Genomic DNA, 15,294 nt, shown 5'->3' on the forward strand with positions numbered 1-15,294 from the left:
ACTCTGAAATATAGAAACATTGAAAGCTGATATTGAGCCATGGTCATTTTGGACAAGGTCACACGTACGGAATTATTGTCAAGAAACAATTTTTAAATGGAGAAACATTAGAAGCTGATGCTTGAGACAAAGGTTATTTGTGACTCATAGATATGTCCAAATCTAATTGGACCTTTCATCTCACTCTAATATATCTACCTTTCGCTCATAAGCAACAAATAATGAATGAAGAGTGAGATGAAATGTCTAATTTTAATTAGATTGTGATATATATGTCCCAACTTAAACCCAGGGTAATTTGCAAGGTCAATGGCTTTAGAAAGATAAAATTCTTGCTTTGATCAGAACTATGAAATGGAGAAAAATGGTACTGTAGTAGATTATACTAGACACAAAAGTTGCTTGTGACCAGAGGGGGTGTAACATTCAAGTGCAAGTTGCGATTGATTATGATTATAGGATATGTCATGACCCTGAACAAAGGTCATTTAGACAAGGTCACAGAGTTTAGAATGTCAAATTCTGAAGGTCTTAATTGAAGACAAAACAGGAGGTCCTACTTAGCTCAAATATTGCCTGTGATCAAGGTCTTTTGTGATTCTTAGTCAAGGTTGTTTTTTACAAGGTCAAGGTCATACGACTAAGAAGTTATACAATCATGGACTTCAGTGTAGGTTGATAAGTGGTTATAAGGACCCATTTTCAAGTGTTATTGACCTCAGACAGAGAAAATGATAGTGACCTCGCAAGCTCGGTAGCTATCACTTTCTGTCAGTCAATTTCGGTCAATAATCACTTGACATTAATCCTTATAAACACATATTCACCATTCACTAAGTTCATAATAGTTTTATAATTACTCAAAGTGAATAATCTGAAACAATTCTAACTGAACAGACTTGGCTGTCATTACGTCACAGTGATAAAAACATACAGTTCTTATAACATCACGGTCTGCGTAACTTTAGTGCAACCGTTGATGCTTATTACAGTATAGAAATGGTGACTCTTGCGATGTCATACCCTACTGATGCTTTTTGCGTCAGTATCAACAAAAGGTTGAATATCGTGACGTCCTTTCAGCTAATATAAATTATGAAAACAATCTTTTTATATAATATTAAATGTTATTTGGGACTTTATAATGCTATGGATTGTCATATTGTTGCTCACTTGTTTGTCACTTGTCTCAGAATTGCTAACAACTACAAGTATTACAACCTTCTCTCAAATCGCATATATCAGAGACTGGAAATTATAATTATACTGTAAAAGCTAAAATATTGGTAGGGATTCAATTTCATTTGTAACTTAATTGAATCAACAAATTAAATCCTAAACATTTAAAAAAAATATTATATGTTTATATATTCAAAATGGTTATTTTTGAAATAATTTAAAGGAAAATTAGTCTCCACAAAATCAATTTAGATCAAAAATCAACAAAATTTTATCCCTTTTAAAATTTCTGCTTCTTTGCAATTCTTTTCACAAGATGGCAGTTCTTTTGAATTAAACTATATGTGTTTGTTTCTTGCAAGTGGCCACCTTTTGAATTGCAAATCACAGTGTTTGGTTGGAATTTGTTCATTTTTAACTGCAATATACAGGAAGGAATTTCGAATTAATCCAATTTGTCAACCTATGATAAAATGGAATGACAGAAGATAGAACTGGCTAATTACCTATCTTAAAGACATACACAACATACCTTACCTACTGATAATTTTTCAAGATATTCTTAAATTAAGATTATAGTGCCATCAAATGTTCGAAGACAAAAAAATCAACATGCATTACCAGGGATTTTGAAAAGATATCAATTGATGAAAATTCTGGTATAATTCAAAGAAAAATATACAAAAATTACTAAACATATATTCTAGATGTTTTGTTTATCCAGACTTGTTTTAGAAGAAGTGTACAACAGCATAAATAGACATTTTAATGTAGCACACAGTTCCTTTAAGTATTGGAACTCTTCAACTCCAGGGAAAAAGACAATAAAGTTCAAACTATGTTGCGAATGTACTTAAAGTTCATTACAAGTGTAAAGATTTATAAGTCCTCAATTTTGACAATTTGAATTTAAAAAAAAAATATGAGTATGTCAACTCTACATGTTGTTGACTTACACTAACACAACTCAATATATTCCTGTTTAAAACTTTAAGCCCCCCCCCCCCCCCCCCCCCCCCATTAAGGCTCCAACATACTAGGCTTGGAGTGTTTGATGATCAATGTAAAAGCAGAGCTGACTGCCGCTAAAAGTCCTGCTAAAGATCTACTAACCTGAGAAAAGTATAGCCTTTTTCAAAAATTTTTATTACATTAGTTAAACCATATGTCATAACATCATCTGCCTTGCAAGCAGTTGACAAGTTGCAATCCTAAAAAGTCATTCAAAAGACATCTAGGCTCTTTTGAAGTGACTATAGGACTGAGTCAGCATAACATATATAGACTGACAAGCTCTTTCACTTCACTTTTTACGCTTCATAGAGCTAGTCAATTTGTGACAGATTTATCAATGTAAACGTTTAATTAGTGGAAATTTTAACACGTCAGCCCAGGGCATAAATACAGGCAAATTTAATGACCTGTAGCGAAATTAATGCATCTCTGGTGATCAGCTGCACAGTTATTTCAAACATTGAACATAGCCCATGGGGACCACAATTCAAACAAACTGGAGTTACACTACATGAAAATGTTGCTATATTGTTTTTGGAAAAAAGAAAAAAAAGTTGTGGTCCAACCCTAGCCAGATGGGCCTTGATTTGAATCTACACTACTTGGAAATGGTTGCATATAAATATAACCACTTGTGGTACTGAGTTTCTTGAGAAGAAATTTTTAAAAATTAGTTCTCACATAATTCTAATCAAATTGACATTGAATCCTCTTTACCCATGTATGGTTTGTTGAAATTGCTAAATAGAGAAGAAATCGAGAATGTGCAGAGTTTACATCAGACAAATACTTAAGAGACATATAATTATATACATGCACTTCTAATTTCTGGCCTTCATGAGTTATAACTGCTGCTTTCATTGAATCTATCTTCACATAGTCTATCATTCATTGGTCCAGCTTTAATCCCAATATGTGACTGCTTAAATTTTTTTCACACTAAAAACATCATTGGAAGAAACATTTTATTCACTAAATGAATGTAGGATAATCACTGCTAACACAGATGGATATTAATTTTACCTATATATTACAGTCAAATGTTAGACTATGACTGAACATTACAGCTTTAGGTTCGAAGAGTTATGTGTCATACCAGTCAGAGCTGAATAACATTAAGTTTTTACTAATAAATGACAGTCTACTGTAATACAATCATACATAATGTGCAGGCCCCATTCCCCTCCTAAAATGTGGTTTTGAGTTTAAAAGCTTATCATTTAATCACATATAACTTTGGACTAGTCTTTCATTGCTTTCAGATAATGGGTAACAACAAGAGAATCAAAAATGTAGAAAATACACTTCTATGATAATAACTAATTACTTTTACATTATGTACATATAAAACTACATATACTTCAGTGTATTTATTTGAAATAAAATTTAACAAACACCTATATTATAAGAAAAAGAAGTACAATAATCATCCAAACTCAGTTCAAATACAACACAAAAGCATGTATATATATCACAAATAATTTAGCTTAATGATTTTATGGTTTGTTCACTTTGTGGTGTTTATTTTGCCGTTTGTGGAATCTGTGGCAGTCCAAATTCATCAACAGGTACATTTCCCTCTTTCATGCTTTCTGCACCTGGTTCACTTGTTGCAACACTGGGTAGAGCCACATCATCAAGATACGAGGAATCTTCATCGAGAGCAAGGTCATCACCCAAGGCATCCAACTCTGCTTCCAATTCATCATCATCAACTTCGGGCATGCCATAACTTCTACCCATTACTTCTTGAATCTCATTTGCCTGCTCTGTTAAATCTTCCATATCATCCTGTAAATTTTCAATTTGATCAATGTTCACGTGTTTGTAAGCCTTCTTGAATTCTTTTACACCAACTTTCATAGCATCTACTGTTGTTTTGGTATCCTTTAGTGACTGGATAGCGTAGTTCTGCTGTTCTATGTTAAAGGACTGCTGCATCAGATTATCTCTTTGATTCTCATACATTCTCTTCTGCTTAAGAATTCTGAGAGCCTTCTGCTTCACCATGTTTTTGGACGGCCCATCTCTCATTTTCTTCATTTGATCTTTGTATTTTTTCAGTTCTGCATCTAGTCTTCCTATCTTTTTGTCGATTGATTCCCCTCTGCTATCGATACTGTTTACACAGTCAGTAAGATTTGGTGGTGGTTGTTTTTCTTTACCTCTTCCGAAAAGACGATTCATTTTCTCTCAATTCTGTTGGGTTCTTTTTTGTTGTATATTATCAGGTGAAAATGCGTCAAAAAGTTAACCGGAAGTGTAGTATTTCTAAACTTCCTATTCATCATCATTTGAGTGTTTGTTTATTTTCATTCAAAGTAAATAAGACGCTTTTACCAACATGTGTTGTCAACATCTTCATCTTGATCTTCAACTTCAATGGCCACTGCCCCATGTCCTGTGAAGAATAAATGGATTCTTATACGAAGAGCTTAAAAATATCGTGCACCGTACTACAGGGCTGTTAATTTGGTATGATTTTATTTAAAGCAAACATTCATACAATGATACGTGTTTATCATGTCAAACCAAACCATGATTGGCATGGAAAACTTGTAATGTGCATAATGTTTAAATGCGTAAAATTTTGCATATCTTTGAAGATGTAATGTATATGTATGTAATTAGCTGCAATGATGTAGCCGGGCTGTCCGATTTTTCTTATCTGATATCCCCCCCCCCCCTAAAAAAATGGAGAGGGCTACATTATTGCAGCTAGTATGTAATGTATATAAATAAATATGGTACAAGATAGTTTATTATTATAATTCTAGTATAGGAACTGTCCTGCATGGAAAGAAAAATGATCGGTTTTGCAGTTTTCTTAGTTTTTACAGATTATGGTACAATTGGTTCTCAATATGCAACAGCTTTCTCCACAATATAAAATTATTTTTAGCCTTGCTATTGTCAGTTGCAGTTGACATAAATGCAATGTTCCTTTTCTTTTAGGATCAGAAATCATGCCTACAGAGCAGTATAGCATAGAAGCATCAATCTTGAGGGATTTTCGAACAGGATTAAAAGAGTTCCTCGATTCAGAACAATTTACAGATGTCACTATAAAAGTAGAAAATGAATCATTCAAGTGCCATAGGGTAATCCTGAGTAGCATGTCGCCATATTTCAGTCGCATGTTTTCAGCCGGAATGAGAGAAAGTACTGAGGAAACTATTACAATTAATGGTTTCTCACCAAGTATCATGAAAGACTGTCTACTCTTCATATATACCTTAGGAGAGGGAAATTCCCGGTTTGTTAATACATGGGAAGATCTTCTGCATGCCTCAACTTATTTTCAGATTGAAAGTTTGCAAATGATATGTGAAACAGAAATCAGCACAACCCAACTTGCTGTCAACTCAGTGTGTAACTATTATGAGATTTCTCAACAAGATCCATCATATGTCATGTTAAAGGGCAGCTGTGAAAAATTTATCATGACAAACTTTGTGGATTTAGCCTCTAGTGAAGAATTTAGTGCCTTCAGTGTTGAGACTTTCCTGTCTATTCTTGAAAATAAGGATCTCCAAGTTGAAGAATACTGGGTTGGGGTGGCAGTTCTCAACTACCTCACAGCTAGAGTTGGCAATCTGGAAGAGGATGAAGTAAAAGAAATCCTGTCTGTCATCCACTTTCCAATGATCAACAAAGAACATGTCGTCCATCTGCAGGATCAATTTTTAGACCTTATCAAACACAAGTATAAGGAGATGAAAAATGTACAGAAGAGCTTGGAAGAGATATTCCAACTGACAGAAAATTATCACAATGATCCTTCCCTCCAGATAGAACTTATATCTGACTTTAGATCTCCAAACAAGGAGCTGAATTTTATCACAATAGGTGCCACCAGGTCATTTTTGTCAGATTCTGAAAAACTGCAAATATTTGATGCTTATGGATTTCCTTTATCCGAGCTTCCATTTTGCAAAATTTTCTGCAATTATGGAGAGTCGTCCATAGTTATGGCAGATTATTTTGGGAATCTTTTTGTATTTGACTTTCTGGAGTTGAATCTGCAGAAAATTGTAGACTGTGAATTATTGCCTAGAAAACACATGGGTATGATTGCAGTGAAAGACAGTGTGTATGTTTTTGGAGGGATTGATAACATCACCTGCAAAGCCAGTAACAGAATTGATCAATACTGCTTTGCTGATAAATCTTGGAGAAATTGTGGAAAACTTTTAGAAGGGGTCCAGGACGCTACGGCTATCAATTCAAATGATAAACTTTACATCTTTGGGGGGTTTAATGACAGTATGGACATTCTGTGTCAGAAGTTCCAGTGCTTTGATCCATCCACAGGGGAGACAACTCTGATATCTTATAAATGTAACGACTTATTCACAAGAGAACATGTGAGAGTTGTGGGACAGGGAGAGGACATTTATGTAACAAGTTTGGTGGATGGCAGTATCCATCATTTCAACCCACAAACTCTGGAACTTGAAGAATTTTATGAATCAAATTATGCTAAAGAATGCAAAGATGTTGTCAAATTTAAATCCTCTTTGCTATTTGTGGGAAGTCCACTTGAGCCAGATGGAGTGCCAGCGTTAGATCTCACAAACAAAGAAGAATCAGTAAGTTCTCGCCAGATATTTGTTCCATCAGAATTGTATAGGTGTATGAAAATAGTTCAGTGGAAACCTATAAGATTTACAAATGACAACGGAGAAGAAAGCCTTGCTTCTGGAAGTTACTGTGAGCCATATGATAGTATTGACAGTCTTAGTTCTTAGCTCCTCTGATGGGATGGCAATGGTCTAGCTAAATACAGCTTCAGTCCTTACCGAACATTTTTTGGCTTTGTTTTTAGAGATCATCACTCAAATGTCATCCATAAACACATTCAAATTTTGAAGTACAGATCTTCCATTTAAAAATACTTTATGATGTGAAGGAGATAAAGAACAACACAATTTTGTATGAATTTTTTCTTTGACTTTTCTTATTTTAATCAAAAACAAAATGAAAGGCTGAAAAAAGGATGTATTACAAGTAGAAGTTATTGATGTTATAAAATTATGGATTTTAAGTCTCCAATCAACTCTGATATTTTGACATCTTTGATATTTTTATGGTATAAGGTGTCAATGATTTATTGATATTATTTATTCTCATAAACAGCAGTCCAACTTTATAATTACCAGAACAGATTTATTTGTGAAATCTTCTTACATAGATACATGTAATAAATAAAGAGACTGTTCAGATTTATAGACACCCCCCTCCAACTGCAGGTTCAGGCTTGAACCATGATGGGTATACAAACATTTAAATTGGAATAATAAAACTTGTGAAATGTGTTCTTAAAATGTCAAGGCAACAATAATTTTGTGAAATAATATGCAAAGATTGTGATCAGGTACGTATATACATCCCTGGTTCAAAAGAAATTGCCTCACGTTGTGTTTTTTCCTCCCAATACTAGACAGTCATTTAAAAAGCAATGCATTGAATTCATATAATACTTAGTTGATCAAAACGGTGTGTCTTTTTAGCTCACCTAAGCCAAAGGCTCAGGTGAGCTTTGTCCATTGTTGTCGTTGTTAACTTTTCTTCTCCAGAACCACAGGGCCAGTTTCAAGCAAACTTGCCACAAAGTATCATTGGGTGAAGGGGACTCTAGTTTGTTCAAATGAAGGGCCACACCCTCTTTCAAGGAGAGACAATTAAGGATTGGTGAAAATTGAATGGCATCTTTTAAAAGTCTTCTTTAGAACCACAGGACCAGAAAAGGTGAAACTTAAGTGATAGTTTCATCACATAGTGTAAATTCAAGTTCATTCAATTCATGACCCCCCTATTGAAGAGTGGGGCCACAAAAGGGAATCAAAGTTTAACAAATGTAGGAAAAAAATCTTTAAAAATTGTCTTCTCAATTAAGACCAACAAAGTCATGTACAGTCATGAATATGGAAGCATCCTTAGGTAGTGTAGATTCAAGTTTGTTCAAATTATGACCCCTGTGGGGTAAAGCAGAACCACAATTGGAAATCAATCTTTTACATTAGAATACATGCATATAGCAACAATCTTCATAATTAAATCTCCTCCTCAAGAACAGCAAAGCCATGATTAGTCATATAATAGTGAAACATCCTCAGTTTATGTGTGGAATCATTTTTTTTAAATTATGAGCCCTGCGATGACGATTGGGCTTAATTCAGATATCAAATGTTACATAATGCAAATGTACAGGAAAAAAAAATCGACTCCAGAACAACAAAGCCTTGTTGATCATATTGATATTGAAGCACCCCAATGCTCTGTGGATTCAACTTGGACTAAATCATAGCTTTCTTATGGCTAGACTTTGGTCATGAAATGGAGTCAAAATTTTATGAAATTAAATAAAATCAGCTGATGAAGAACAGCAGGGTCAAAGGGACTCAGGTGAGCATTGTGACCCATATGCCACTTGTTTTTCCAGTGTGTATGCCTTGAAGTGGAGGACAATCCTGGTCTAAAAGAGCCCTGCTCTTTTGCCTTCACACAGAAGAGCATTAAAGAGTCTGCTGTAGATGAAATGGTACACATTATCTAAATCTAACGACGTCTGCTCTTCTTTGAATAAATGTAGTTCATATTAAGGTTACTCAAATGTGTAATGATTTGGGTCATGGATATTGGCCTGGGTAGCTCAGTTGGTAGAGCACCTGACTAGTGATTCAGGGGTCTCAGGTTTGATTCCTGGTCCAGCCATACATTTTCTCCTTTTCTGTTGCAAAAAGCAAAGGAAATCAATCACAGATCAGACTCTTATTAGATACATGTACATAAGTTTTAAGTAGAGGACAATTGCTGTACATGTACCATTTCAGAATGATGATAAGTAACTTTTCACTTAATTATGTTTTTTAATGGCTTTCTTCATGGTTGGACAAAAGAAAATGTATCATGTTTTAAATAAATGTAACAAACAAAAAAATTTCGTTAAATCTACATGTATCTAAGCAATCTTGGACACAAATCACATAGACAATTAAGATTACCATTAATTTTATTTAAAACAAGTTTATACAAGAATGTAGGTCTGATGGAAAGACAGAGCACATCTTACTAAAAACCACTTTATCCCACTTTATCCTCATTGATCTGAGAAAAAAATCGACAAAAATGAGAAGGTATGTGTATGTGTAACACTGTCACTATTGCAAGAAATGTCTGAATGAAGCCTTGAACATTAAGCATGATGCTATGAATAATAAGTGGATGATATCTTTTTATCGAGATGAACTGGAGCTTGATCGACTATATCTCCTCCTCTTGGCAGGGGACCTGGATCTGGAGCGCCGCCTTGGTGGTGGACTTCTTCGTCTTGGAGGTGGTGTCCTAATGAATATAGTCAAAGAAGACTGACTACAAATACAACACTTAAACCTAACATGAACATTATGTATATTATGTTCATTTCTTTCTTCTGGTTGTAATGCAAAATCTGAGTAATATTTATATTTAAGTACCAAGCACATACCTTCTTCTATCCCTGTATCTTGGGGAGGCTGGACGGCCCCACCTTGGTGGTGGACCTCTATTTCTGGGAGGACTTCTTCGTGGCAGTGGTCTTGCTGGTCTAGCTGCCAACACAGCACTTGCTGAAATTTCTTGTCCATCAATTTGACCTGATACAGAAAATGCACAATATAGACAGAAAAATATTAAAATATTAGATTATCCCTGGAACCAAACATATATTTTTTTTCTATGTTCTGTTTGTCTGGGTAATCTCATTTTTACCCCTTGCCACAACTCCTTCCTGCTCAGTCATCAAACTAATATGCAAAAAAGTTCTCAAGTGTCTTGGGTCAGTTTAAGGGATATTAGATTATAAAAATTACCAGATTATTTTAGTCTTTTTTGTCTCCAGGTATGTTTTAGTAATCATTAAAATGATTTGATTTCTGTACAATACTCTTAATTTATAAACAAATTTAAATACACATTGATTTAAAGGGATAAAAAGAGCATACCTCCATCCATATATTTCACAGCCTTTTCTGCTTCCTCTGGAGATTCATATTCAATATATGCAAATAATTTACTAAAGTTAGAATGCACTCTGTCTAAGGGCATATCTATGTTTTTGATGCTGCCATAATTGGAAAAAATCTCCATGATGTGATCTTTATTCACATTCCGTGTTAACTTTCCGATGTGAACCTTTGTAGGCTTAGGTTCTGGGCTCTTCTTTCTTCTCTTTGGTGATCTAACGAATAAAATATGAAGTTATCATACATGAATAAATCTTAACAGATTACAATGCATTTCAAACTAGAAAGCTTCTTACTCTTTATGACAGGTAACTGAAATTAAGGAGTTCCTAAACTATTGACATCATCAGGTTAAAAACTTACAATTCAAACACTACTTAATTTAAAGGGGGTGGGAGTGTGCGTGTGTGTGTGGGGGGAGGGGGGGAGGGGGATAACCTTTGGAATCTACACAAAGAGTAATGCATAAACACAAAAATAATAAAGCTTTCAACATACTCTGACTGCTGTCTTTTTGATGCTTTTCCTCCTCTTCCTTTCCCACTCTGGCTTGAAGAGGAGCGACTGGAACTAGAACTGCCTGATCTGGAGGAACTGCTATCAGAACTCCCACTGGAACTGCTGCTTGATGAAGAGGAAGATCCAGACCTACTGCGGGAGCGGGACGTGCTTAAAAAATTTACAAGAAAACTTTTATAATGAATATTAGAGAAAACCCTCTCCATAAGATTACTTAATGGAATACACAATTGAGAAATAAAGTAAACAAACATAAAACACAAGTTGAATATGTATCAATGCAAGAGCTATGTTATAATATATCATCACTCCAGGTTTCCTACCCTTAAGCATTCTGCAGCAGAACACAAGATTTTCTATAGGTGTCTGTTAAACAAAATTAAATTTCCCAATAAGAGTTTTTTTTTCTACCTTTGTAGCATTAAACAAATAATGATCAAAAATAAATTTGTTTTAGTCCTTATGTAAACACTTGAAGTACTACAAACAAACTTGTTGCTGTAACAAATTGATTCATAACAGCTATGTGTTCCTGTTTTGAGAGATATTAAACTACCTTGATTAGACTAAAAGGCCTCTTTTGTGACATTTGCTATACACTCTTAGAGCCTATTTCAGTTACAACATAAAAAGTAAATCTGGGAACTTGGGGTTCATTTTTATGGAATTGTATAGACTACAGCTGACTAGAGTATTGAACATCTCCGAGTAAATTGTGCCTATTTGTAAGAATATGCATTACTTAAATTTACTTGGTACCAAAAAAATTTAACACACAGATTACATAGTGTTTAGATATACCGGTATACCGGTACATGTATATTTGGACTATGTCTATACCTAACAGATAATGATTAAGTATGAAACATGTAGCTATACCTTAATTCCCAGTATATCCCAGGAAATACCAGTAATTCCCGGGAATTACTGGTATTTTATACCAGGAAATACCAGTAATTCCCGGGAATTACTGGTATTTCCTACCATCCTGGGAAAAAGCCCCGGAAATATGACTATTTCCTGTAAATGACAAGTATTTAACATGGACACACATGCAAACTTCATTAATTTTCTGTGTTGACAGATATATAAAATGATAAATAACAGAGAACCATGATTACTAAATATACTAAAATACATTGATTATTGACTAAAGAGCAAAGAGGCAAATTAATAAAGAGGTCAATGATCTAAAGTTGGTGAAATATCTGAGATATGGCCCACTGCAGGTCATCTGTTACTATCTCAGATAATGTAACGTAGTAAGTAAATGATAGGGCTCACGATGGAAATCGTGACATTTCGAACAGTTGCGAATCTCTGTTATTTATGTCTTTTGCCTACCAATTTCATATCAATACCACCTTAAAATATACACCATCTACTAAGAGTTAGTTTTATGCATTTATTCTCAATCTAAGTAACACCTAATTTTCTGTATACCTGGAGCCTGATCCACTACTAGAAGAATTCTTCCTTTTCCTCTCTCGACCTCGTTCTGAACCACTCTTCTTCCTTTCCCTACTTTTGCTTTGGCTTCGAACCCTGCAAAAAATAATCAGCATTAGAGGGAACCCAAAGAGCGTAAATGATTAAATATATGATCTTCTCTGTCAAAATAAATGAGCAATCTGCCAACTATGATCAGGTCCAGTACAATCACTACATTTAGCTTGAATTACTGACATACCTACTCAAAGTATTTTGATTTCACTATCTTAATGCAAGTTTTTACAAGTTTGCTTTTCATTTAATATAGGCAAAAATATTTGCACATTATCATATGTGACTAGTAACATTTGTACTGAAAGCAACTCGGAACAAAGATATAGTTTAACATTGCTGTTTTTGAATACTTTCAAACAAAAGATGCATTTCCACTGTTTGAGTAATTATACGCTAACTTGTGTGCGGTGAGGCATGGATAAGCTTCATTACTCCACATTGTGCTGATCCAGAATTATTACCAATCAATTCTCATGTTAACCAAAATTGGTTCTTCTTTGTTATTTAATTTAAGAAGTAACTGGTTACAAATTAACTGTTGTATATCACCCTACAACTTTTAGAACTTTGATTGCAATTGCTCTGAAGGAGACGCATCTTTGAAAACATTGTTTTCAGAACAGTTCAAAGATGAAAACTATCACTGCACCATGTGTGTGTGTATGTGTTTTTTTATGCTAAAAAAATGCAAATTTCAGAAATAAATATGACTAGTAGCTAAACAAACATACAATGTACTTCTAGTCGCTAAATAAAGCTATGTAGGTGATTTAAGCTACATAGCTAATAACTGACTGTAGTGACTACCTGACACAGCAATCAGTTCACATAATCAGTTTGGGCACACACCACCAAATGGTCATTTAACCCCTGTTTGGTGGTCAATCACCCATATCGGAGTTGGTATTTACTGACCATTTGGGAGAGAAAAATCGTTTTGTTCAATTCTGTGGAATGGGGTGAAATGGCGCATAATATTAACTCGTGGGGAATAAACTATAGACATTTATCGGTACTATGAACAAAAAAAATAGGAAATTCAACTCGGAGTTTTTTGCGCACTGTCTTTCAATTTTTTGACCAAATCGTCACCAACGTAAACAAGTACAACGTTTCTGTGTTTTTACTTTAAAAAGAAATTTTCTTTCCTTCTCGAACGTTGTTGCACCTGTTGATCGTGTTTCTTACTTTCTATTTTTATCATCCGGGCAACCGATCAAATAATTTAAACCAATAAAAAATGATGATCTTTTTCGAACCGGGTTAAAAGTCTGATTTAACTACGGAGGCACATTAGTGTCAATTTTCAATTAGGAAATAAAAGGAAAGAGAAGAATTTGCTTTTATTTCGTTTTATTTTGTACGCGATGGCTTTATTCCTCATAAAAATAAAATATACAGTGAGATCATGATATAATAATTGCTTCAAAACGATGTTCTTGGAATTAAAACAAGAATAATTGCAACTGTCACTTTGTAAATATTTTATTTAAGAAATAATGTATCATTTTTAAACATCTATCGGGATATAAATACGGGTTGGTCACAAGATCAAATTCCATAAAGCCCGAAGGGCTTTATGGTAAATTTGATCTCGTACCAACCCGTATTTATATCCCGATAGATGTTTAAAAATGATACATTATTACTTATATTTACATCTTTGACTTATTCATATTTTATATTTTTCTGATTACAATCTTTATCGCATGAAATGTTTTATTTTTCAAACTCAACGGCATGTATTTGATCCATTGATTGCACATCGACCCTTTATGACGTCACTTAGAAATTACGTCGAACGTTTATGATGCAAGGAACCCGTGTTTATAGGGATATAGATACACGTTGCTTGAAATAGTGTTATATAAAGAAAACATTCGCAAATGTAAATATTCAAAATTATTGACTAAATATAGTATATTCATCACAAATATGCATACTAAACCACAAAAGGTCGTACAGAAATCGCAACTTCATCCTAAAAGTAAATAAAGAATAAATGTTACATTCAAATGTAGAAAAAATGAATATCATAGCATTAAGTGCCCACCATACCAGTGAAGTATGAGGAGCTCGTGTTTAACGGGATTCTATAGAGATTTATTTAGACGAAGATCCAAAGATCGATTGAAAGTTAACTTCTAAAGAGTTAAACCACTGGTCTCAATAGAATTTTTACTAAACTAGACAGAAGAAAATATTTGTTGGATTGATTAAGCAAGAAGTTCGGCCGTCACGGACAGCTGTAGGTATCGTTTTTACGAAGTTCCACAGAAATTACACATGGAAAATCGACCGAACTGTATTAATTGTGTGAGGAATATGTTTACTAAAATTCCCCGAGGCCTATACGAATGTGCCTTTGCTTTATTTTTATAAAAATTGGATTTGAATAAAAAAGACCACCAGTTGGTCAGTAAATACGACTCTGATATGGGTGATTGACCACCAAACGGGGGATAAATGACCATTTGGTGGTGTGTGCCCAACCTGATAGTGGGAATATCTGGTAAATAAAACTTGTTTTAAGCATAATGCAACCATAATAAACACAAAACTCCAATAGATATGAGAATAAACGTTATTTCTTGTTGATCATATGTATACTGAGAAATGCAGTTTGGTGCTGCACTGAGAAATGCAGTTTGGTGCTGAAATGTTTCTTTACATTGTACAGAGCAGAGGAAATTCAAATTGTAACAATAATAAACAAAAAAATTCAATAGATATGAGAATAAACGTTATTTCTTGCTGATCATATGCACGCTGAGAAATGCAGTTTGGTGCTGCACTGAGAAATGCAGTTTGGTGCTGAAATGTTTGTTTACATTGTACAGAGCAGAGGAAATTCAAATTGTAAACAAACTTGACTAATATATCCTTGTCTAATCCATTTCCGTAGAAAATATATACATGAAACACTTGTCAAATGAATAAATATAATTTCAAATTGTGCAAAATGGTATTTAGATTGATGATGCTTGCGATATTTGTGGATTTACTTACATTTTAAAAGCAAAAGTATTATAGACGCCGATTACACCCTTCCTTTGTAAGCAACATACTA

The 15,294-nt window shown here is 34.1% G+C and overlaps 3 protein-coding genes across 3 annotated transcripts in view; 1 reads left to right on the forward strand and 2 right to left on the reverse strand.

Annotated features, from left to right (window-relative positions):
• Positions 1-3,144: 3,144 nt before the first annotated feature.
• LOC133190446 (charged multivesicular body protein 5-like) overlaps positions 3,145-15,294 on the reverse strand; it is a 445,151-nt gene continuing 433,001 nt past the window's right edge. Inside the window, exon 2 of the mRNA XM_061326092.1 lies at positions 3,145-4,402. Within this exon, the coding sequence (XP_061182076.1) occupies positions 3,715-4,380 (666 nt within the window). The 5' untranslated portion in view covers positions 4,381-4,402 and the 3' untranslated portion in view covers positions 3,145-3,714. The remainder of the gene's footprint in view (positions 4,403-15,294) is intronic.
• On the forward strand, positions 4,571-7,364 carry LOC133190443 (actin-binding protein IPP-like). Its single transcript, XM_061326087.1, has 2 exons — positions 4,571-4,668; positions 5,149-7,364. Exon 2 carries the CDS (start codon positions 5,160-5,162, stop codon positions 6,942-6,944), a length of 1,785 nt encoding a protein of 594 aa, XP_061182071.1. The 5' UTR covers positions 4,571-4,668; positions 5,149-5,159; the 3' UTR covers positions 6,945-7,364.
• Positions 9,046-15,272, reverse strand: LOC133190937 (RNA-binding protein with serine-rich domain 1-B-like). Its single transcript, XM_061326618.1, has 6 exons — positions 15,234-15,272; positions 12,162-12,263; positions 10,698-10,868; positions 10,179-10,414; positions 9,683-9,830; positions 9,046-9,540 (listed from the first exon to the last, which is right to left on the reverse strand). Coding segments are annotated over exons 1-6 (768 nt in total). The 5' UTR covers positions 15,236-15,272; the 3' UTR covers positions 9,046-9,431.

The sequence above is a fragment of the Saccostrea echinata genome, unplaced genomic scaffold, assembly GCF_033153115.1.
Source record: "Saccostrea echinata isolate AGI-Se365-2 ecotype Australia unplaced genomic scaffold, CSIRO_AGI_Sech_v1 ptg000022l, whole genome shotgun sequence".
NCBI lineage: Eukaryota > Metazoa > Mollusca > Bivalvia > Ostreida > Ostreidae > Saccostrea > Saccostrea echinata.

Excerpts from the sequence above, each read along its gene's own strand:
- LOC133190443 (XM_061326087.1), top strand. The coding sequence starts at position 5,160 with ATGCCTACAGAGCAGTATAGCATAGAAGCATCAATCTTGAGGGATTTT.
- LOC133190937 (XM_061326618.1), bottom strand. Across the intron at positions 10,869-12,161 it reads AGTAGTGGATCAGGCTCCAG|CACGTCCCGCTCCCGCAGTA; the intron begins GTATACAGAAAA and ends AAATTTTTTAAG. Across the intron at positions 9,541-9,682 it reads AGATACAGGGATAGAAGAAG|GACACCACCTCCAAGACGAA; the intron begins GTATGTGCTTGG and ends TATATTCATTAG.